A 23,902-nucleotide genomic window follows, 5' to 3' on the forward strand; every position below is an offset into this window, starting at 1 on the left:
CTTTATTACAGACCTTTAGCTCTCCTGAAAAGCCAGAGTGGAAGAATGTGGGAGCAGACACAATGAGGAGGGTTGCAAGATTACAACAAAGCATATCGTATCTACATTAGTGTAATGATCGACAAAAAGAACAGAAAGCAGCTCTTCGCTCTCTACATTGTCTAGAACGCACCCGCAGCTGCTTTAACCAGCTGATTTTCTGTTTCTCTTGTGTGCAGCTGTCAGTGTGTCACCTCAACTGTTCCACACAATAAACCTCACACAAACAGTTGCACACCAGTTACACAAACAGGTGAAGTACTTAGATGAGGTTTGTGCACTTTTTTTTGGAGGATAATGTCCCAATTAGGTCAGTGTAACTAAAAAGGAGGGGTTGTTGATTTGTTGGAATAGAGCTTGTCAGTATGTGAAACAAAAAAAGTACAGCCAAACAATACCAGGTCAAGAAAACACTGTAAAGATAATATGATCAACAAAGTATCTTTTTGAAGTTAACGCAACACATATAATTCATAACATTATCATTATTTTAAGCTAAATTCTGTCTCTTATTCCTTGTTGCCCAGTAAACTTAAAGAAAAAGTTCAACAGTTTATGTTGTTTGTGTGCAGGGCTTTAATTCTAAATAAGCAAAAAAACATGAAGTCTCTTTACAGAATTTTCAAGTTAGTGTTATCAACGTCTACACCAACCAGCTTCCTGCAAGATGAAGCTGGATTCCTCTCATGCAATAGGACGGGATCATGAGTCAGTTTCTGGTGTCAAACACTCTGCCCCCTACTGCCTGTTTGAGGTATTTAAACACTGTAGAAACAGAATTTCAATACATACATGTATTTGTATATATTCTATTGTACTCCTTGGTTTGTTTCACCTTGTTTTGGTTGTTTCCTGTTTTATTTTGAAAGTTCGGCTTCCCAGTACGTCTGTGTCTGTTTGACCTTTTCTTGCTGATTACCTGTCCTGCCCTGATCGTCTTCACCTGTGCCTTGTTAATCCTTGTGTCTTGTGCTCCCCTTTGTCTTTGTCAGTTCGTCTGTAATTTTTGAATTTCTGTGAAGATTTTTGTCAGCTTTATTTTTTAAATCTTGCCTTTTTTGTTTAACGTATTTCAGTCTTTTTGTTGTCTGTTTATTGATCCACCTTTGATTGAACTCCAGCATAATATTTCTGACTTATATAATGAAGACTACAGTGTTTTTGTGGAAAATTACCTTCAACCGAGTAGGTCAACTAATTAACAAAGAGGAAGCACAACAGGCAGCTCTGAAAACAGTCATCATGTTTCGAAATGCCTGTAACACAGTACATGTAGCTCTCAGCGTAAGTTCAGTCATGAAGACTCTATTTCACATCATCCACCTCTTATCTCTATCCGCTTCCCTCTTCACCATCCTCGCACTCTCTTTCACTGCACTGCACTCCTTCTAGTGACCTCCCACATAGTCTCACCTGCCCAATCATAGTGTAGCAAGAAATTTAAAAGCCTCTGTCTCTTCTCCAGCTGTCTCCTGATCGTATCCGGCAACTCCTCCACCCCAAGCACCTCCTGATCCATGCAGTTCAAGGTCTCCCCTCTCCTGCTCTCCTGCTTCTATGGTCTAGACCTGGGGGGGTCTTCTGATCAGCGGCCTCTCTGCTCGAGATTTCCCCCCCTTTCGAGTGTTGTCCTCACGACAGGGTCTAGGACGCCAATGCACATTTACAATTATTGTATTAATAAATTCTTTCTAATTCAGTTCGCTGAGTCTCTCATGATTGAAATGCTGGTTGGTGTGTGGACCCCAGTCACACAACCTGGCACATATATCTGTGAGCTGCCAATGTCAGAACTCACACTTAGGTTACAGCTTTCACAACCAAATCCAAAACACTTCATCTTTAAATCCAAGAGAATATCGGTGCCAAATGTGAAGAAATCCTTTCAAGTTGTACCAGAAACCTTGCGTTACAAAGAGAATACATATGACACACAGGATGTAGTGCATGCATATGGACAGGAGAAGATGTGCAGTGTAACTTCAGTAACAGATGCTAAAACAAACGTTCTTCTTTTGCACCTTATCTGGAAAGACTTATCGTTAGTGATGAAAAGATATGAACATAACTATAAATAATGTTGGAAAATGTTATCACTTATCCTTAGCAATGGGGCTGATTTAAAAATACTGAGACATAAATAAAGCTGTCATGTCTGTTTATGTTTCCATGCATGTGGGAAAGTTTGGCATGTATCTCTTTGCGACATCTTGTCCAGAGCAGTTTCAGTGCTTTTGTCAGCAGCAGCTCTTAAACATGCATGAGTACGCACAACTTCCTGCTTCACTACAGAATTTCCTGATATTATTATCTAAAACCTGATATCCAACAGCACAGTGCGCTCTCTTGTCCTTTATCTATGTGTTGAGCAGCTCCGATCTGAGCTCTAAATACCAGAAGGCAGAGGCAAAAGAAAAGGGGAAGAGAAGAAAGGAATGGTGTGGGATGTCGAGAAAATGCTGGAAACATCTTAATGGAGCTCGGGCAGGAGGCCAGACGAGAATGCTTTTAGACAGAACAATTCACAGAAGAAAGGGGTAAAAAAAAAGAAAAGAAGAGAAAAAAGGGGATGAAGAGAACATGTGTGGATATAAAGATTATCTACCCATGATGCTGGCATCCCTGCACCAATGCTCATTAGCAGTCTGAGCCACACATCAAGGAGAGAGCTTATTTTAGACGGCAGACAGCAGCAGCATTACTTTCAGCCGGGGTCATTTCTCCCGTTTTAGCCCCCCCATCTCTTAAATGACTGAGAGCAGCAGTCAGCACTACTACTGTATTGATTAATGGATAGTGTGAGATGCTACAAGAGGGAGTGCTGCTGGTTATTACGGGATTAAACACAAGCACACCCACTTCAGTTATTTGACTGTACATGATTCCTAAAGTGGACAACTGTATGGACTTTTTTTCTTTTTTTAAATCTTATTGTAAGCAGCTCTCAGCTGATTTTTCAGATACTTTTTTCAGTCCTGGAGCAGCTGTTATATTACCCAATCGATCAATCAATCAATTCATATAATAAAAAATGTATGGTGTCATTTAGCTTTCGTAATCATGAGAGCGCATACACAGTTTAAACGAGCACAGGATCAGGAATTGAGGGCGTAAAAACATAAAACTGACAGGGTTAAAATTAACCCTGTGATGAATAACTTGTATATATTATATGGTGACAGAGCGCAGACACAAATGCTGCAGCAATGTCTCAGCCGGCTCGCTCTCTCTTCAAACTTACTCGCCACAATACAGACAATCAAATAATAAGAATAATGTCGAAGGTGTGAGCTGAAACATGGCATGACAAAGATGGATGGAGGCAGAGGCAGAGTGATGGTGAGAAGTGGTGGAGGTGAAAGAGGAGGAGGAGCAGGAGGAGAACAAGGAAGACTAAGAACAGTTCCTGATGAAATTCAAGCAGCTGTGTCTTTCTGTGTGTGGTTAGGTTAACAGTCAGGGAACATGTCTTCTCAGAGTGATGGTGAGAGTCAGAGGAAAGGCAGTTCTGGGTCCTGGGTCAGAGAAGCACTCCCGGAGAGCTTGTAATTTTTAAACTACACCAGGAGACCTATATTTTTCAAGTTTTTAAATGATGTCTGTCAACTTAGAATCATAGTATTTAAAACTATCTTTATAGGTGCAGGTGCTTTAATATGCACTAAAAGCTTTCTCTCTCTCTCTTTCTCTCTCTCTGAAATCCTTCTCAGGACTAACATGAAATCAGAGTCCTGATTAAATACGAACAAAAGAGGTGATCAAATTCAGTCTGCACACATGCACTCAGTCCTGACAGAAAGCTTTAAGTGAAAAAATGATGTAAAAACATCTGAATAGAACATGACTGTTCAGACCCTCAAACCGTACACATTTGTTTTTACTTCTGGTTATTATGGGATTAAACACAAGCACACCCACTTCAGTTATTTGACTGTACATGATTCCTCTGTCTTAATATAATCCCAACACTAAAACGGGTTCTCTATGACAGGATAAAAACTGTTTTAATAAACCAAGCCCCTAAATTAGATGGAACAACACCAGACTGTTTCACTTTGCTTTTTACAATCTCAAAGTGTGGCAGGAGCGACCCCTGCTGGCAGGGTAAACTTGGTACAGGTTAGCTGAAGACTTTTTTTAATTTATAAAATTCAAGTCTTTAACATTCAGGCTTGTGAATGTTTTCATGTAAACATGTCACCAAATTATCATTTACTGAAGCTATTAAACAGCAATAGCACATTTGTAACCTGCAAAAGCTGCACCCGGTGTTTTAACACAACATCATCCACACATACATGTTAAGCTACCCAGCATAATGGTTCAGCTGATAAGAAGGGTTGAAGGGTGGTTGTACACACTCGTCTGAATACAGCTGGCTGGGATGTTGGTGAGGGTTGTACATAACCTGCCCCTGTGAGAAGTTAACTGGAGAATGAGCTTGATTCACTGAAAAGACAAAGAACAAATATATGTTTGTTTCCTAGTCCCAGATACACTTTTTTTTTTAAAAAAAAGCAATGAATAGCTTACTGCTTTCTTGGTAGGAGGGTGGTGGTGCTGTGGGCACTGGTGCTCCTACATGTCCAGGGTAGGACGGCTGATATGCCGAGTAGGGCAGCCGATATTCAGGTGATGATGGCTCTGGTAGTGCGTGTACTACTGTAGTGTTTACCACAGCTAAAGAAAAAGGGAATTTATTTTATTGTTTTATAACATGACTGTGGAAATGTCTTATATGGAAGCACAATAATACAAGAAACCATGCAAAGACCACACACCAAAATCAATAAGGAGGCTTAGATATGTGGTTCTAACACACCACTGAAACACATTTAAAGATGGGAGTTAGTGTCCCCTGTTGGTGAACACGTTTACTTTCACTTTTGTTTTCATTTCCAGTCAGGCAGGTTTAGGGTTAAAAAGTCAGATTTAGAAAAACAAGGTTCTCCAAACACATCTGACCTGTACTTTAGTCATAGGACCACACAGGGGTACCAGATACATAAACTCTGATAATTTCACTGACCTCAAGCCAGCCCTGTCTTATATTTTTATGTAAGGATGGGCTCATGTCTTAACACACTGATTGCCTAAATGTATATGTTATAAAAATAATGAATTGTTGTTGTGATGTGGCAAGATTAGATATTTGAACACAAAAAGCTTGTTAATTTGTGTCACATCTGTAGGTGCACAGAGTGGTGCGAAGGCCTTATTGTAATTGTAGTGTTTATTATATTTCTTTAAGCTCACAAAACATATAGCATGTCGAATTTTAGGCTGTAGCCCACTGTATAACCTAAAGTGTAACCACAAATGGCATCCTACCTGTGTGCCTTCGCCTGCGTCCTTTTCTGCAGTTCTTGTAGCACCAGCAGCACGGAGCCAGACAGCAGATGATCATACCCACACAGATGATGAAGGGAAAAAGAGTCCCCAAGATACTTCCCACAACCAGAACAGGGTTTTTGTTGATCTTACTAGGGGCACTCCTGTAAGAAACATCCACAGAACATATTATTGTTGGATTGCAGAGAGGTGAGGGTTCAGTGTAAACAAGTGCCCACCTTGCTAGGCAGAGGTCCTGGTTTTCTTTGGTTAGGCGGTCTTTCCTATCACTGCAGCAGTATCGGTGGGTGCAATCCCCACAGCAAAACATGAAGCACGGCTGAATGTCATGGAAGTAACCAGCTTTGTCCCAATAGCTGTGGCAGAAGGTTGCTGCTAGACATAACACACAGTCATTGTAAAGACAGGTGACATATTCAACATAAATGGAGAAGAAGTGCATATTTTGAGTAGCCTACGTCTGGACCAAATACACATAACAGAAAAAACTGATCAGTCTGGGCTTTTTCTTTTAGTGAAGTTTCACTTTAGCAATTTTGTTGGCATTTGAGCAAAGATCCTGGTCCTTAAAAAAACATTTGTTGACGTACAAAAAAATATATAAAACAACAACTCACCCCATACAGTTGGAACCACAAAAACAAATAGAACACACACAAAACCGGAGAAGCACCTTGAAACCATAACTGCAGCTTACTGTAAATGAGGAAATGAGCCTGTGCAACAGTTTTAACCTGTATGCCTGTTCCACCCTGTAACAAGTGACCTAACAGCATTCCTGTCTTCGACTTTCAATTCATGACAGATTGTTGCAGAAGTTGTAGCAAGCTGTTTTTAATAACTCCCACAGGAAAAAAACAATAAGTTAGGGCCTAAAAGAGAGAACAGTTTCAGTGCAAACACGTGAGCAACAGCAAGTCACATTTATGTGTTTAACCAATAGAAACTTAAATCCAAATTTGTGTTACATGTTTATTTCCATCCTTTGTTCTCCCTTATCTGCATTTCATTATTAATTTCTTAACAAATTACATGATTTGACAGATTAATAAAGGTAATTCTCAAAAAAAAAATCACTCAGTAACTCAGCTGGGTCTCACATCACAATTCGATTTCAGTTTCTTATGCAACATGTGCATGCAATAAACATGTGACTCCACCCATGATGGCCTCCACGCAGTCTCATTTTATCAGTCCTTTTGCAGTTAAAACTCTTTTTTTCACACCCTCAGCTAGCATGTATTTTGTCTTAAAACATTTAGTGGTAGCAGTCCAGCCCACATCCTTAAACAACCTGTGTCTGTTTTATACAATCAAACCATTATAACTACTACATTAAATAATGTCACCAGGCTGTAATTATTATAATATAATAATTTATATTGAACTGCCCCATTTTAATTTTGAATTTCCCCCTGAGGATCAATAAAGTATCTATCTATCTATCTATCTATCTATAGAGAACAGTCCTGTCACCCTTTTCTTGTATTATCTTATGTTAGTTTAACATTTAATATTATAATACATGTCCTGTTTGTGCACCTCCTTTGCTGAAAATTCAATAACCAGAAGTTGGGGAAAAACAACAACATATTTTATTGAACTTTGCAAAATAGGTGGTGGATTTAAAATTAAAGTTGTAAATATATTCTCAGAGTAGCATCAATGACAATTATTCTTGTACAACAGAACATTAATGGAACAAGAATAAATCTCTGCATTATTTTCCCCCAAAGAACATACAAGACTGGAATTTGCAAACACCAATAAAAACATTCAGCTTGAAAAGTCACTTTGAAGAATCAACACTGGCCAAAGGACTGAAATCACAGTTATAACCCCTATTTTACTACACCAATGATTCACATAAGTCAATCTGTCGATTTTTCTAAAACATATGTGACTTTTAGTTCCTCTCATTAGCTGGCATGTGGTCATCAGAGGTTAAAAATAGCCACAACACACTCATTGAAATTTTGCTACTATATTCTAAACAAAGGAAGTTGAAAAGTCAAAGATTTCCAACATGGTAGCTCAAAAGATCAGCAACTGGCCCGTCACATGAGTTATATCTCTAAGGTCAGCTGAGTAACAAGAAAAAAAGGTCACTTTTTATCATTTTTATAAAATTATTTTTCAAGTAATCCCGGTCAGCAGAAAGCAAAGGTAATGGCTTTTTGCAGGAAAAACACAAAACAACATCAAGATTGAACAGGACTAATTGCACCATGCAAAAACAGCTTTTTTTCTTTCTTTTTTTGTAGATGTAGATTGTGTTGTAACAGAAGGAACTTAAACTGAAAGGCTTACAAAACAGCACACTGTAACATAATGATGACTTAACCTATACATTTTTGTCTGGAAATGACAAAAACCTACTGATGATAAAAGAAAAAACATAATATACCTACCAAGGCACACTTGTTTCTTGCATTTTTTAAACATATCTGACTGCAAACTGAACAGAAATTTCCTTTGATTGATACAAAGCTGCTGATGCCTTTCAGCTCAGTTGTGTTATGCTGTAAAGTAAAAAACAACTTGAGCAACAAAAAGTCTCACATGTAATTAAATGCAACAGAAAAACGTAAAGTAAACCTTTCCTGTGTGTTTGGTTGGACAGTCAGGATGAAGGAGGGTTAAAGCTGGACGCTGTTTCCTGACTTCTTTCCATGTAGCATGTGTCACACAGTAGTGCTAATCTTTGAGCACTAGATATAAAGAGCATGGGTACATGAAAAAAAAAAAAGAATTAAAGCACTTTATCGGTTTGTAGTAAACTGGCAGACAGCAGTGAGCCACAGACATGGAAACACTATCCCTAAAGTATGAGCCCCGAATGTGACTGCCATCTCTGAAGGTGGATTAAGAGGTCGGTTAGTTCGGCTACTGGACAGTAAAGGCGTGTTGAGGCTGAAAAATGACAAAGCACTGCTCTAGAATCGGACTGTGGCTCATGCTTAATTTGTCAAGATGACGCAGATGGAGCCACTGAGAAATCTAAAATAAACATTCTCACCACATATATACTGTAAGTCCATGCAATGCAAGCTGAAAGTATCAAGCTTTTCACTTGGTCAAGAGAACAGATGCACCATTAATGTCATAACATCTCCTATTATTTTAACCATCAATACTAGTCCAGATACTCTGGAATTTCTCATCTTGATTTAGACTTCCAGTTCTGCAAGAAAAGCGGCAGCTTTGTCTATGGTGTGGAGCAGGGCTCCACTATCCACTCAGGTTGTAATCCGGGTTGTATGCAGGTTGGGCCAAGTAGTCTGGGTGTGCGGGTGGAGCGTTGGGCTGCGGGCGGGCAGGAGGCTGTAGAGGGTAGGCTGGCTGACCGGGTGTGAATGCGGCCTGGCTGTAAGGCATTGGCTGAGGAGGGTAGGCTGGACCGACTGGAGACAGAAAGGAAACATGGCATAAGGATAAAAGGGGCTAGAAATGTTAGAGCACTAATCACAAAGGTAGTTCTGTAGCATAAAAAAAACATAAATGTCTCATTTCCTTTATCACAAATACAGTCAGAACACAATTTTATACCAGCAGCAGTTATTCCATCTCCACTCACAACTACAGCTGCTGTGATGCACCAGAATTACACAATGTGTTTTGTCACAGCTTTGATGAAATGTGACACTACTTGCTAAAGGTTGGTAAGCTGCTGGGTGCTTCTAGATGTAGATATCATTTTCTGTACAGTTTCTAGTGAAAGTAATCCCCGCATTGAAGCTTGTTTAGATACATTATATACTCTAAGCAGCCACTAGCCTGGCCTTTCATTATATATTTATCCACTGAAACACAGTTTGGAGGTTTCACCACAAAGACCACTTTGTGTTCTGTTTTAGCCTTGAAAAAATGTCTAGTTATTAAGTGAAATTTACACTCACTGGCTTCCTGATAAGTTGGTGGTGGTCCTGGGGTGAAGGCTTGTCCATGGTAGGATGATGGGGGCATTGCCTGAGCTCCATAGCCAGGCTGCATTGGTACAGCCTGGTAGGGCGGATAATGGCTCCCCTGATAGTGCTGAGGGGGTCCGGGCACTGCAGTGGGTTGGTGTGGGTACTGTTGAGGAGCAGTGGTGACAACTGTGGTGTGGGTGGTGGTAGCAATGACAGCTGTAAGCAAACACAGCACAGAAACGCATAAGAAATACAGATGGTATAAGGTAGGTAAGGTTTTACAGTTTTAAAGTGGAGGAGTTCAAGTATGAGTGCAGAGTTAACCAGTGATTATTTTCAGTGATAATCACCGCTGGCATGTTTCAACATTAGAACAAAAGAGAAGTCCAAACATGTGCAACAAGAGCGGCCTAAGACTGCAACTTCTGCATTTATCCAACTGTATAAACCTGCCAGTAATACTAAGAAAACAGCTTCAAGTCAACAACAATCTGAACATTTGTTTCAATATTACTAGATTTATTTAATGGCCTTTGTTATTTTATTTTGATGGCCGCAGTGATAGGAATTTGTAGCTTACTGCTATCTAAAAGATCAGCTAAACAGTTCAAGTGTTTGTGTTTGCACATGTCCAAACTGTGACAATGTTCCACACTCTGCATGGATGACAACACTCGTGTCCCTATCAGGTCCAAAGGAAAACAATTATAGAGTAAAATATAGACAATTACCGACTGATTTGTGGTATGAAATATACAGTATACATACAAAGATTCAAACACACTGAGCCTTAAATGAAACTGAAAGGCAGTAATCTAAAAAAAGACTTCCTGAGGAAAGAAACCATGTGCTTTTTTTTTTTTAAAATAAAGGGGGAGTCATCATGACCACTTCCTGTCTATGACGTGGGATGGCCTTGAATTTTCCCCTCTGTGGTTGTCAGGGAAACAATGACTCAGACAAGGTGGAGCTCTGACATTCCTGGATTTTATCCCATCGTGCAACAGCCTGATCAGCCCGGAAAGTCACTGTGTTGCTTATTTGTATCTCAGTTTCTCTTCCAAAACATTGTCACCTAATGTGAAAACAAACGGGCTGAAAGAACAAACTGACATTAAGTCAGTAAAGAACACCAATGTGTCTCTTTAGGTCCAATTAATTAGAATGAGAGGTGTAAGAACACAATGCTGTCTTTGTTTAGTAGTCATACCGTCAATAAATAAACTTAGACAGGTAGACAGGAACCAAAGAAGAATTTATTCCCTTTTGTTGCTGTCTGGACCTGAGATGTATGTAAATAAATACTGAGGTAGCTGGGTTTTGACTTGCAGAAACGCGGAGAGTGGTCGCTGTTAAAAAACATAGCAGTTTAACCTTCGTGGCTGATGCTCAGGGGCAGATGTGCAGATCTAAGCCAACACGGGCGCTGACCACCATATTGTTGCAGTGTGTATAGACACACTTGTAACATTTGTTCTTGTAAATAATGTTTATACTGTTTTCTTTACCTTTAGAGAAATATGTTTAGTATGCCGAGTGCCTGTATATTGCAGCTGTAACATTTCCTGGCTTTGAATGAATAAATTTCTATTCTATTCTATTCTATTCTATTCTATATAATGTGTTTATTCTATTAATGGATGTTATAATAGTGTCAGTGATGTAAATAAAGCTAGATTAATGCTGAATGCAATTAGAACTTTATCAGCTGGATGGTGATCCTATATTTTTTATTAGCAACAAGTTTTTCTTCCTCTTTTGAATCTTTAAAAGACAGACCACAAAGATCTCTTGTGTCAGAAATAATAATTATTGGGCCACTCAGACACTACTTGTAGGACTTAGTTTTGGTCTTTTTCTTTATATTTGATATATGATTGGCAACAATAAAAATCTAAACTTTAAAGAGTCGTGGTTTAGACACAGATAGTTAAGCTTACATGTTGACAAGCAGTCATTTCCAACTTATTTCCAAGTGGATGCACTGCTAGAAACCCTGATTGTATAAGATTGTAAAACACTGTCTGACAAAAAAAAATCAACCTCAGCTGCACTCACATGTGAAAGAAAAGTCAGACAGTACACAGCCTCCGGCATCTGGTGAAGCTCTTGGAACTGAAGCAATATCAGCGGGAAGGAGTGCCAGCCATCTCTGATTAGATCATATGTATTATATCTATTTTAAATTGTTAACATTAACAAGTTCTCCAGGCTCTATGCATGGTTTAAGGGTGATTTTAAACAAAAGATGACTCTTTAAGCTATGATGCATTTCATCACAGCAAAGAGTTCATAGCTAAAAAAACATATTTCAGGTCTTAGTTCAAGCAAGCAGCAGCAAAAAATCAAGTAAGGGCATGATCTTTCCAGTGAGGGGAGTACAGGAGCATCCAGGTTTGGCTTGAACTTCAAACAGCAATTTTCCATGGACTACATTGAATCATCAGCCTGTTGGATATGCAGAGGCAACTCTGTGGAAAGGAGTGTATGCTACAGGTTGATGATTCTCTAAAACACATCTTTTCACTCAGTTTGGGCTGTTGGCTTTTAATGTTTTTATTTTGTTTTATGTGTTTAATATGTTCTTTTTGAAATGCTTTATAAATAAAGGTGAGTTGAGTTGAGTCGAGAGAGAAGTGAAACCTTGTGGGCATGCCCAACAACCTCCACAACACAGATAGTGTTTGCGTACTGCTGAGATTTTGGGGCGTTAGATCAGTTTACACTCTGTGTCACAGTGCCTACATTATTAGTTAAGACCAAACCACGTAATAGGAGTCATGTGGTGGGTGGGCCAAAAATCCTCAAATGACTCCCCTGATGTTCTTCTTCAGACAAACACTCCCAACATGCTGGAAACCAAGAGTCTGACTTTTCTTTTTAACAATCAGACTGTGCAAGTCTATGTAGGTTGAGGCAGCAGTGCAAAAATGTGCAGGAAACCTACACATGTGCAGCAATGCCTTGCAGAAGCAGCAAGATCTGTTAGTACCTTATACAATAGGCAGCATTAATGCATTTATGATGGTACAGACAAGCTAATCTGCACTTAGTACAAAACAATACCCAACTGGAAAGAAATGCAAACCAACCGCACACAGTAGTGTAATGCACACTGATTACATGGCAGAGAGGAGGAAAAACTCATGCATGACAAATGTGGTTTGACATTTTTGTCTGACAAAAGGCCATCATCCATATAAAAGCCTGATTCAATGCCTATAGATAGTAATCAAGCTGGACATTTTGTGATATCATTTTGTAATGTTATTATGCATCGACTGAAAAGTGAAAACATTTGATTGAGGTAATCACACCACTGGAATTATTTTCCTCTTTCACTTCATACTAATGTTTCTCGTTTAACTAGTTTTGTTTTAACCTGCTGTTCAGGTGGATCCAGGATGTGAACTTAAAAACAAACGTGGTTAAAAAAACTTGGTTAGTTGGGGTTGACAGCTACAAATACATCCTGCACCACACAAGTTTTAATTGCAGAGTATGCTTCTATACATGGTATGGTTCTACTTTCTTGACACAAAAAACCCAACCATCAACATCAGAGCATAATAGAATTTTGAGAATGTGTGTATGGGATCCAAATAGTGGACTTAAAAACCAAGGAAGCCTTTGAAAAGGGACAGCTTTGTCTCACCACTGTGACAAATCAACCTTCAAAAGGATGCAACCCCTGAATGAAGGGCCTTATACTCAGCAAGATTTGTGGTGCCTATTTATTTAATCCTGCCACATCAAACAATCAAACCGCAGTCCATCAGAGCTCCTGAAACTTTAAAATAATAAAGCAGCTATGTTGTGGTTACTGCCTAGCTTCTAGGCCTGTATTATTTGCTGCTGGAGGTCTACTTACGTTGTGGCTTGCGGCACATCTTGTACAGGCAGCAGCAGGGACAGACACAGCAGCAGATGAAGATGAGCAAAACGATGACGAAGCACACAATGCCAAAGACCATTGGCAGTGGGGAATCAACAAAATCATTGAAGTCTGAAAGAGAAACAAAGCAAAATAATAGTTATGGTGCTATAGAACTTTGGCTGGTAAATATTCATTTTATTACATCTTCATACTCACATAATGAATTTTATTTATGTATACTGACAATCAAATTATTATTTGGTGCTATTTAGGTGCTCAATTGGCTACTATGAGACAAATACAAAACATGCTTTGGCAGACAGAATAGATAACAGCTGAAGGCTAGAATGAATAGAACATAGGATAGAAATAGCATCACTGTCAATGAAGATCACACTTTAGCATTGTGCTGCAGGTGGTCGTGCACAGGAAGACGCTACTTCCTGTTTCTTGACTACTATCAATCACTCGCCTGAACTGCACATCTCTAACTGTAATTACGAGGTGAGAAGGTGACCGAGAGGAAGCCGCTCGTGTCTTTCTGTCTAAACATCCTAATCACATAAACAGCGCTTTTAGAGGCAATTGGGGAATAAAACAGAAGTAAATACCATCCATCTCGCCTCTATTCCCAGACCTGCCAGAGAACATAGAGATAGCGGGTATCTGTTGTTGCACTTTTCACAGTAGAACCCTGTGTAGCATTTCTGGAAAGAATGGCATGTGTTGGAAAAAAGTCTGTTGCTCCAGACGGTCCCCGTCCCCTTCTGTAAGACAGCAGAGACAGAAAGCAGACAGGAAAACATCAGCCTCACTACCACTCATGATGGCATAGTGGATGTGATAAGACATGAGTAAAATACTGTATGGGTAAAGCTTGTGAGAACATTAATCAAACACAACTTAACATTTCTGAGCTATACAGCATGTATATATACACTTTTACTATGGCCTCACTGCTTTGTTTGCTACACTTTGTTACAGAAGCTAAGCAACAGCGACGTTTTACTGTGCAGTTAAATGAACATAGGATTTTCTAATATTACATCCAGGCCATGTATTTAAATGGGGACTGTGTACATAGTAGTATATCATATAGATTTTGGCTAAAGACTTACCACAAAATGTGACTTTTCCGTGTTATTCCCACATTTAGCTAGCAAAGATACATTAATATTACAATGTTTTCATGTTAAGAAGGCAACTTTAACCAACGCAGCTCAAGGCTAACGTCACTGACATCGCCCTGAATGTGGTCAGTGTGTGTGTGTGTGTGTCCGTGTGTGTGTGTCTGAGCCCCGGCTTGAAGCTACTACCCTCACTAGAACATGTCGACCTGAGCTAACAACGCGGTTAGTGACACAAAAAGAAGTCAAATATCGAGCGTCTGGATGTTACAACAGCCAAACTTACCACTTGCACAACGGGACAGGGTTTTTACGAATAGAGAACCAAACACAGGAGAGGCCTGACGCCAGAGACCACTTCTTCCAGGGTTCCGGACTGAGTCGGGAAAAAAGAGGGGGGAATCTCCTTCAACCGTGCGGCTGGAAGAGGAGACGTCTGGTCTGTGTGAAGCCAACGGCTGCTGCTGCTGCTGCTGCTGCGAAGACCGTCTGCACACAGAGCCGCCCACCCGAGCGAAGCCCCGCCCACCGCCAGGGCCAGCAGGGTGGATTCACTGAAGCGAGCTACTGATGCCATCTACAGTATTTAAGATATTATAAATATAAACCTATTTAAAAGTAAGAAATTAAGGGTGTGTAACACATAATATGATTGCAACAACTAATTATTATTTTCCTTCTCTGGTGATTAGTTTCTTTATTAACTGATATGTGTAACAAATTGTAAGCAATACAATTAACACCTTTAATATTAACTGTATTAATTCTGTATTATAATTAACTTGCAACTTTTAATGCTTAACTGTTTTTGCTGCACCCATTTGATTAGTGTGGTAGTGTAATTTTGCCAGATTAATGTAGCAGTCCTACAGAAGTATAGATTAAAAGAGCAAGTACCTAGTAAAAAATTAAATGTTTTTGTATGTAGCTTTTGGTCAGAACCAAGAAAAACCGAGGGAGTGAAACTGTTTATTTCAAAGAGCATTTGTGATTATAGCAGCTATTTAGCAAATTTTAATCTTTGCAAATTACTATTGGAATACTGTAACAAACAACGTGGTTAGATTGACATCCCTGGAGCTCAGTTTCTCTGTTGGAAAAATGTGTTTGCTGTGTGCTGATTTGGTCAAATTAAAGGAAAACAAACATCAGGCCTGAGATTTACTTTGTTTTTTGTGATTAGCAAACATATTTACAATTATTATATAACACATAAATTACACTTATAATTGAAAAAACAATTTGGATTTTAGTGTTGTTATATGCCAAGAGAACACACACTGTATAACGACATATATGGAAACAGGAAGTTCATGTAAGCGCTTTGCACATTGTGCCCCCTGATGTGTGTAGCTATTATTTCTGGTTGAACCATTTATGAAATTTTAGTTTTAATTGTAATTAACAATGTTTATTTTGTACTTTTATTATTGATATTAAAGTTTTCCCCAAGTCCCAATCAGCTTGTCTTTCCTCCCATTTTACAGTTCAGACAGCAAATTTTATATGGACTAAATAATGGCCCACAGTAATGAGACAGATGACAGGAAATGACATACCACATGTCAGTTTCACTTATTGTCTACACCAGATGTGCAGATATTCAGGGGGTAGAAGTGGAAATAACGGTGTCTCAGGTAAATTGTGACTGCTTCATCTACTGCTGGGTTGCATTGGATAGTTTTATTTGTGAAGAATTGTCATGTTTTATATGTAAAATCGCATAAAAACGCGTGTAGGATGAGGTAAGATGATTTGTATAGCTCCTTATTAACACAATTGTGAATTTCTATAGAGATGTTCTAATAATGAGTTTAAGTCTCAAAAGACTGAAGTTTACATTTTATATAGCATCTGCATCTAGATTAATATTGCACAACAGTGCAAGACCCCTCCCCACAGTCTGACTGCTGACAGCTTCCATGTTTGTGCTTTTTTGGACAGTCCAGTCCTGCATGTACAACACAAAAGAAATCAGTAGAGGGCAGTAACACACCATGGCTGCCAACATCACTGTTGTATTATGTGTAGAATAGAATAGAATGCCTTTTATTGTCACTATACACAAGTACAATGAGATTAAAGCTATCATCCAGTTTCAGTGAAAAAAAGCAATATATAAAAAGACATATATAAAAGATATCACTAAAAGAAAACATATTTTAAAATAGTACAATATTAAAGTAAATGGACCTCTATGTATATATTTAATAAACACATCCTGCAAAACAACAAAAAAGCAATGAAAATGTGAGGGAGCGGAGCTTCTTTTTGAATAACAAACACAAATCAATGTGCAACCATTACACATTACAGAACATTGAAGTTACGTATAGGCTCAGTGTCCCTGTTTCACCGCCAGGGGTCACATGTGTGCAGAAAATAGTCCTGAGGTGAATATGGAGTTCATGCCATGTTTGACAACACCTGTATTCATCCAATGACATTTGAAGGAGCAGTTTGACGTGCTACTGCTACGTGACAGACTTATGTGAGTGCCCTTGCCATCCCTCCCCAAATGGTACATTAGAATTTACAATGCTATTAAAATATGTTGTATTTATGTTTTGTGAACAATATTGTACACATCTGGGTTCAAACATAAAGAAACTCAGAAAACACCGTAGAATTCCAAATAGGTGAAAGTGTCGGATGATTCATAAGTGACTGAATGACCTTTGACGTAAATGAACGAGCTCTCGCGAGATTTCAGCCACCCATCAGCCATAGTGTGTGCTCTTATAAGCGCTGATGCGCCTCCGTCCTTTTCGTTCGTCCTCAGTGCAGGATAACGAGACAGTCCTCCACTTCACTTTTTCAAAGGACGACTAATTTTGTGTGCGATTAGAACAGTCGCCGCTGTCGTCCTGTCCGCTACGCGACACGTAAAGAAGAGTACGCCACCTGTCGTGAAGTTTAAATAGGTAAGTACCTTTTTTTAATGTTATTCATCTTCACTTCTGGTTGTAGCTTCTTAGCTAATGTTAGCAAGCCAGCTAACGGTAAGCTCTGTTCACCGGCAAGGATTAGGAGTGGCCATCTAATATCAGGACTGTCTTATGTTATAGTTCACCAAAAGTCGCTCCTTTTTTAATGTTTATGCATATGTATTAAACAATATGTAAACATGTCGTGACTCTTACGGTCTCTCCGGGCAACACGTAGCGGACAGCATGTACAGTAAATGATTGAATGACGCTTTTGATCTTTTGGTAACATTCGTAGAGACTTGTATTGGAGTCATTTTTCAAAAGTTAGAACGATATGCATAATTGTGATTATTGTAATGTTTGGTAACATCATACAAACGGGAAGGTTTCGGTGTTACACCGGCGTTTCGCAAGAGTCGTGGCTGTACAGTATAAGGGGAAAAAACTAATTTATCATCAAGACAGTGGTTTTAAGTATCTCATTAGTTGACGATTTTTTTTTAGTGAAATCAAATCAAATAAATAAATATATGTGTTGTACTGTCTTTAATATTTGTTCCCAAACTTTAAAGGGGGGAAAGGTTTGGGAGTGAGTACTCTGTCGAGGAATGCATGCGCAGACATGGATCCAGCCAGGATCGGTCTGACATGAAAGGGGGGAGTGCGTAATTTTTGGTTTTACGCAATGGATCTAGTCGCTCATTATACTGTCATGGTTTCGACGTGATCACCGGAGGCAATAAAATCAAAGATACACATTTATAATGTAATAATTATGTTGTATAATAATAAAATAATTTTTTTAAAAAGTTATGTTTCAGGTTTTGGCACACCCTCAAGCATTTCCAGTACACCGAGATAGAGACAATTTATATTATGGACTATGGACATTTGAGTTTTTAAACACACATCTCACATTTGTTTACTCGAGAGTTTGTTCTGCAATTTTTACAACCATAGGCAAAAGTTTTCAATTTCTTTGAACAGATAGGTGTTTGTCAATAAAGTTGCCAAAAGACTTCAAAATACATGTGACGTTGCATCATGTTATTGTTGTGTTACTATGAGTAATTAATCCTGAACAATTTAAATTGATAAATGGAGAGAAAACCTTGTTTTGCTGTCTGGTGTGGTGTACTCTTGGTCCCGCATGAACACATTAAAAGTTTTGTTTCCAACCTCCACTTCAGATCTCTGGACAATCACCATCATCACTGCTGATCATGGATGTGATAGTACGCCGCTGTCCATTCCTGGCTCGTGTGCCCCAGGCTTTCTTCCAGCAGTCCAAAAAGTCTCTGGTAGTGTACGCCCAGAAATGCCCCATCATGATGGAGCTGGCTTCAAAACCCATGGCCCCTTCAATGGCACGGGCCCTCTGCTCCTCATCTTCACACCAGAAAACTGATAATACCTCATCTGCCACTGATGGTAAGAGTATTACTTTTTTCAAATGGAGTATTTTTTAAACACTCCAACTGTGCATATTTCCAGTCTATAACCTATTTTTTGTTTGCTTGCTTGCAGCCCTCAAACAGGAAGGAGAGCCCAAACTGCCTGCTGGTCACCCTATGCCACCCCAGGGGCAGGCGGTCGCATCTAAATGCCCTTTCCTGGCTGCTGAGATGGGCCAGAAGAACAGTGGTGTGGTGCGTCAGGTTGCCATGGAGTTCCAGGAGGATGTGCAGGAAGTCCGCACTGTCCAGAAAGGTAGGATGACTAAAAACTCAAGATCAGGAGCAGGATTTGGCAGTTGATTTAGTATAGAATTCAATATTTATTTGTGCTTGTCAACTTGGGCTTTTCCAGAAGTGTCGCCAGACCAGCTGAAGTCATCCTCCTTGGCTAGTGCCCCTAGGGCCGGGGTGCAGACTAATTTATTGAATACCCTCCTGAAGCAGCGACCTAAGGGAGTCACCCACTTAATGCAGGACAACTTACCAGGCAGGAGTAAGTCATAAGATCCTCTGTGCCTTTTATCAGGGTATACGGTACTTACCACACGGCATTGATGCAGCAACACTGAGCCACATGAAGCAAGCTTTTGTCTTCCTGTTGTGTTACAGTGTCCCGCTTCCCTTATGATGGCTTTTTTGAGAAGAAGATAGAAGAAAAGAAGAGTGACCACACATATCGCGTATTTAAGACTGTGAATCGCCTGGCCAGTGAGTTCCCAATGGCTGACGACTTCACCGGTTCTCTGGAAGAAAAGAGGGAGGTTTCTGTCTGGTGCAGCAATGACTACCTGGGAATGAGTCGACACCCGCGAGTTGTGCAGTCTATTATGTAAGTAAATAAAGGATTTTTTTTGCAAGGATAACACTTGATCTGTCCCCCTAGGTCAATGTGTAACCTGTATTATTATTATTATTATTATTATTATTATTATTATTGTTATTATAAATAATAATAATCATGATCTTTCTTGTCTGCCTCCCATTTTTACCTTATTCTGCTAACCTGGAGTTTAAAGAGAAATAGACGGAGAAAAGTTGAGACACGTGATGTTGCACCTGATACCCATGAGTGAGACAGTGGGTTGTTTTGTGTGAAAGGGCATTATCTGGCCATACACCTGAGCCTCTTGAGTCCCTCAGCAAGAGTCCCTGTAAAGGTGTTTTTCTTCCTTTCAACTTGTTTGAGCTCGCCCAGGTCTCATATTCCCTGTGCAGCAGTATTGGCATAATATAATGGTCACAATACAGTGGCTTAGTGTCCCACCTCAATCTGCTATCTAACAAGTGTGCACCATTTTGACTGAGAATCTTCAGAAAACCAATTAAGATAAAATTAACATTTCTTTGCTGTCTGTTTTTTAGGGATACTTTAAAAAGGCATGGTTCGGGGGCAGGAGGCACCAGAAACATCTCTGGAACCAGTAAGTTCCATGTGGAACTGGAACAAGAACTAGCCGATCTTCACAAGAAGGATGCTGCCCTTCTTTTCACCTCCTGCTTTGTCGCCAACGACTCCACCCTCTTCACCCTTGCTAAGATGCTGCCTGGTACATAAAAATATTCATTAGAATCCATACCAAATATACATTTAGATTTTTCTCTTGACAAGTTCCAACATTCTCACCTGCTCTCTTGTCTTCCCAGGTTGTGAAATCTATTCTGACGCAGGCAACCACGCCTCAATGATACAAGGTATTAGGAACAGTGGTGCGAAGAAATTTATTTTCCGCCACAATGATGTGGCCCATCTGCGAGAGCTGCTGCAGAAGGGAGACCCCACCAAACCGAAGATTGTGGCCTTTGAGACTGTTCACTCAATGGATGGTCAGTTTGGGACAACATCTATTCGACTTTTTATTAAACCAAATCAATTTATTTTAAGTTTTCTTGCTAAGTATTGCAGGGTTGTACTAAAATAAATGTTTTGTTCTTTCCTTAAACACAGGAGCTGTGTGTCCATTAGAGGAGATGTGCGATGTGGCTCATGAATTTGGTGCCATCACTTTCGTAGACGAGGTTCACGCTGTGGGCTTGTATGGTGCGAGAGGAGGAGGCATTGGAGATAGGGATGGTGTCATGCACAAGATGGACATCATCTCAGGGACACTAGGTGAGCATGCAATCCTTACAAATTATATTGTTCATAGCATGTGGAGTTTATATGTCATTGTAGTTCTATAATTTGTAAAATAGCTATTCCCAGTTCATGTGACTCTCTAAGGCCTCATATGTGTCACCCAATATGCCAGAGGGCTTAAAGATGCTGGAGCAGCTCTGTTGTTGCTAGGAGACTGGGCTCTTGTTGTGCTCTTATTGAATTACTCCCTGTGTCTGTGTGCTCATGCTGTGGAGACAATTATTTCCAGCCCTACACCTCCTGTACAGCTCCATTACTGGAAGATCTAGTCTGTGAAAGGGTTTTGTATAAACCGCACAGAGTGTTTTATCTTAGATCGTTTCAAATGGAGTGATTCAAACTGAACTTGCAGCAGCCAAAATTAAAGAATAACCACCATTGTCACGTTCTCTTTCAGGAAAGGCCTTTGGTTGTGTGGGCGGCTACATTGCAAGTACCTCCACCCTGGTTGACACAGTGCGTTCCTACGCTGCTGGTTTCATCTTTACCACCTCTCTGCCACCAATGCTCCTAGCTGGAGCCAGGCAGTCAATCCAAGTTCTTAAAGGGGAAGAGGGCCGCACTTTGAGACGTAAACACCAGCGCAATGTCAAGCTGCTCAGACAGATGCTAATGGATTCAGGGTTACCTGTTGTTCACTGCCCCAGCCACATCATCCCAATCCGGGTAAACTATAATATCTTTATCTATCACTAAATCACATGAAATTTGAAATCCTTAGCTTGTCTCTTATCATGTGTCTGGTTTTTTTCTTTCAGGTGTCAAACGCTGAGAAAAACACAGAGGTGTGTGACATCATGATGAGTCGCCACAACATCTATGTGCAGGCCATCAACTATCCAACTGTTGCCAGGGGAGACGAGCTTCTGCGCATCGCCCCAACCCCTCACCACACCCCTGAGATGATGAAATACTTTGTTGGTAAGATGATGTAGTCCGAATGACATATTTCAGTTTAAGGTTACTATCTAAATGTAAGAATTCTCTAATCTCCCCTCTTGTCTGTTTTCCATTCTCAGAGAGGCTGGTGCACACTTGGAAGGAGGCGGGTCTGGAGCTGAAGCCCCACTCATCAGCTGAGTGTACCTTCTGCCAGCAGCCGCTGCACTTTGAGCTGATGAGCGATCGAGAAAAGTCTTACTTCAATGGCCTCAGCCACCCAATCTCAGCTTGCGCATAACACTAATCACCAGTTGTGGGACGAGACGGCACATACACACTCAACCCCATTCCTCTATCACTGTCATAGAATGTAATAATTATCTTTGATAAGTCCTCCTACATGTATTTAAGATATTCTATGGTCAGATGTTCTATATGCCTAAAATAAAATTATGTGACTGAAACTACTATGACTCTGTGTTTGGTTGTTTTATAAAACTGAGACTGAATATGCACATGCAATGAGGAAGTGGGAGTAGGAGGGGAACTGCACCTGCAAACACTCACAAATATTAACAGCTGTTATCATTCTTAATCTTAAAGTAATGCTTGTCGTCCCAACATTCACATCATCCTTATGTTATATCTATGAAAGTGACAGAACTAATGTAACTGCCAGTGAAATTTGCCTGCCTATACCATTTGGTAATGGTAGAGTGAAATCAAAACTTGTATACTATAAAAATGGGTCACTACAAATGGTCTGGCTCAGCAGATGAAAAGGCCTGAAAAATATTTGTTTTGGTCCACTTGCCCAGTTGAGAGAAAAGTGGGACACTGGAATACGATTTCTGACCTGGCTCAGATGATGCTGCCAGTGTTATTTGAAATGGAAAGTCTTTTAGTACACTTGTTTGTTCATAGAATAAAAATATAATTTTCAGTTCCATCTTGTACATATACAATGGATCCAGGTTAAATTTGCAACAAAAGGTTAAACACACTAAAAATGTTATAAGATCATATTATATATAGTCTTATACTTTGTGTGGTGGACATGTACATGAAGACAGAGGTGACACACATACAAGAAAGCAGATATAAGACCCAGATCCACTAAATAAAGGAGGTCAGTGATAGTGGTGATACAAAATGACACACACACACTCAGTGATTGCCCGGCTTCCACTTAAGCCTTAGACCTTTATCACACACCTGCCACAGACAGCTCATGTGACATGAAAGCCTCGCTGTCAACTGCAAAGTCTGAGGTTGTGGATCACTCCTTCGTTAAGGGTCACTCTTATGTCCCTTCCCGTATATTACAGTTCTATAGTTATTGTTTCCCAATGTCTCGCAGTTGCCACATAAAAAGCAGAGCGGAAATGGAAGTGAGAAACATTTGCAAAGCTCTGATGTTGCCACAGCTTTGAAGAATTAGTTCCACTTTTGAGCCGATGTGTCATTATTCTTCACACAGGGCGCTAAAGGTCACACACACACACACAGACACTCTTTTTTGTATCATCGCATGAACAGAAAAAAAAATATTAACATGTTAGTTGGATGTAACTATTGTCAGGAGACGTTTATACACAGCTAATCTTTTTCAGTTGTTCAATGCATGTAATGAACAACTAAATATTAGACACAGGGTGGTGCATTCAACAGTCATGAGATATATAAGGAGTGTTATCTATATTAACCACAAAAAGGGGAGGAATTTATAGTAAAATTATATAAATATCAATTATTCTGTAACAATACTTAAAACCGCACATCACATGGGAACACACACTGAGTAGCAACAGGTGTGGTGGATATTTATTTTATTCTAAACCACCCTACATGTCAGGCAGTGTTCTACCTCAAGCGTTGTTTAATAAAATCAAACATCAAGATTACCCCCGCCACAAATGCCCTCCAGGAACACAAACACACGCTTCTGTATTATTAAAGTGTTGGTTTGATTTACCCGATTCAGCCATGCCAGTGAACCAAGCTATGAATTCAAGCAGAGAGAAGGAGCTCAGCCAAAACTAACATGGGATCTTCTGGCTAATTGACTTCTTAGCTATTTTTGTACTCTCAGCCTTACACGATCCTCCCCTCCCAACCCCCTTTAACACACATCCCCTAAAATAAACCCACGTTGTAAAAATGGCTGAACTTAAGGAGTTAATAGGCTTG

The 23,902-nt window shown here is 39.8% G+C and overlaps 3 protein-coding genes across 4 annotated transcripts; 1 reads left to right on the forward strand and 2 right to left on the reverse strand.

Annotated features, from left to right (window-relative positions):
* Positions 1–3,900: 3,900 nt before the first annotated feature.
* Positions 3,901–6,136, reverse strand: LOC114436467 (protein shisa-4-like). Of its 2 annotated transcripts, none has more exons than XM_028406740.1 (5): positions 6,009–6,136; positions 5,610–5,763; positions 5,371–5,534; positions 4,573–4,719; positions 3,901–4,488 (listed from the first exon to the last, which is right to left on the reverse strand). In XM_028406740.1, the coding sequence occupies exons 1-5, from the start codon at positions 6,073–6,075 to the stop codon at positions 4,346–4,348; spliced, it is 675 nt and encodes a 224-aa protein (XP_028262541.1). In that variant the 5' UTR covers positions 6,076–6,136; the 3' UTR covers positions 3,901–4,345. The 2 variants fall into 2 exon arrangements, with proteins under 2 accessions (XP_028262541.1, XP_028262540.1); XM_028406739.1 differs by having other exon boundaries at positions 5,610–5,766; positions 6,009–6,091.
* An 827-nt stretch (positions 6,137–6,963) lies between these two features.
* Positions 6,964–14,781, reverse strand: LOC114436796 (protein shisa-5-like). Its single transcript, XM_028407251.1, has 5 exons — positions 14,593–14,781; positions 13,791–13,946; positions 13,174–13,308; positions 9,291–9,518; positions 6,964–8,795 (listed from the first exon to the last, which is right to left on the reverse strand). The coding sequence occupies exons 2-5, from the start codon at positions 13,828–13,830 to the stop codon at positions 8,623–8,625; spliced, it is 576 nt and encodes a 191-aa protein (XP_028263052.1). The 5' UTR covers positions 13,831–13,946; positions 14,593–14,781; the 3' UTR covers positions 6,964–8,622.
* A 2,271-nt stretch (positions 14,782–17,052) lies between these two features.
* Positions 17,053–22,179, forward strand: alas1 (aminolevulinate, delta-, synthase 1). Its single transcript, XM_028406825.1, has 11 exons — positions 17,053–17,230; positions 18,427–18,667; positions 18,764–18,946; positions 19,046–19,186; positions 19,303–19,522; positions 20,056–20,240; positions 20,338–20,517; positions 20,639–20,803; positions 21,228–21,496; positions 21,589–21,751; positions 21,850–22,179. The coding sequence occupies exons 2-11, from the start codon at positions 18,460–18,462 to the stop codon at positions 22,008–22,010; spliced, it is 1,875 nt and encodes a 624-aa protein (XP_028262626.1). The 5' UTR covers positions 17,053–17,230; positions 18,427–18,459; the 3' UTR covers positions 22,011–22,179.
* Positions 22,180–23,902: the final 1,723 nt, after the last annotated feature.

The sequence above is a fragment of the Parambassis ranga genome, chromosome 5 (genome assembly GCF_900634625.1).
Source record: "Parambassis ranga chromosome 5, fParRan2.1, whole genome shotgun sequence".
NCBI lineage: Eukaryota > Metazoa > Chordata > Actinopteri > Ambassidae > Parambassis > Parambassis ranga.

What these genes read in the sequence shown, in the direction of transcription:
- LOC114436467 (XM_028406739.1), bottom strand. Translation starts at nt 6,075, where the DNA reads ATGGTTTCAAGGTGCTTCTCCGGTTTTGTGTGTGTTCTATTTGTTTTT. An exon ending in TGTGGTTCCAACTGTATGGG is followed by an intron (nt 5,767 to 6,008) that starts GTGAGTTGTTGT and finishes TGTTATGTCTAG; the next exon opens with CAGCAACCTTCTGCCACAGC. An exon ending in CAGGACCTCTGCCTAGCAAG is followed by an intron (nt 5,535 to 5,609) that starts GTGGGCACTTGT and finishes TGTTTCTTACAG; the next exon opens with GAGTGCCCCTAGTAAGATCA.
- LOC114436796 (XM_028407251.1), bottom strand. Translation starts at nt 13,830, where the DNA reads ATGTTCTCTGGCAGGTCTGGGAATAGAGGCGAGATGGATG. An exon ending in GATGTGCCGCAAGCCACAAC is followed by an intron (nt 9,519 to 13,173) that starts GTAAGTAGACCT and finishes GTTTGCTTACAG; the next exon opens with CTGTCATTGCTACCACCACC. An exon ending in ACCAACTTATCAGGAAGCCA is followed by an intron (nt 8,796 to 9,290) that starts GTGAGTGTAAAT and finishes TTCTGTCTCCAG; the next exon opens with TCGGTCCAGCCTACCCTCCT.
- alas1 (XM_028406825.1), top strand. Translation starts at nt 18,460, where the DNA reads ATGGATGTGATAGTACGCCGCTGTCCATTCCTGGCTCGTGTGCCCCAG. An exon ending in TACCTCATCTGCCACTGATG is followed by an intron (nt 18,668 to 18,763) that starts GTAAGAGTATTA and finishes GCTTGCTTGCAG; the next exon opens with CCCTCAAACAGGAAGGAGAG. An exon ending in CGAGTTGTGCAGTCTATTAT is followed by an intron (nt 19,523 to 20,055) that starts GTAAGTAAATAA and finishes TCTGTTTTTTAG; the next exon opens with GGATACTTTAAAAAGGCATG.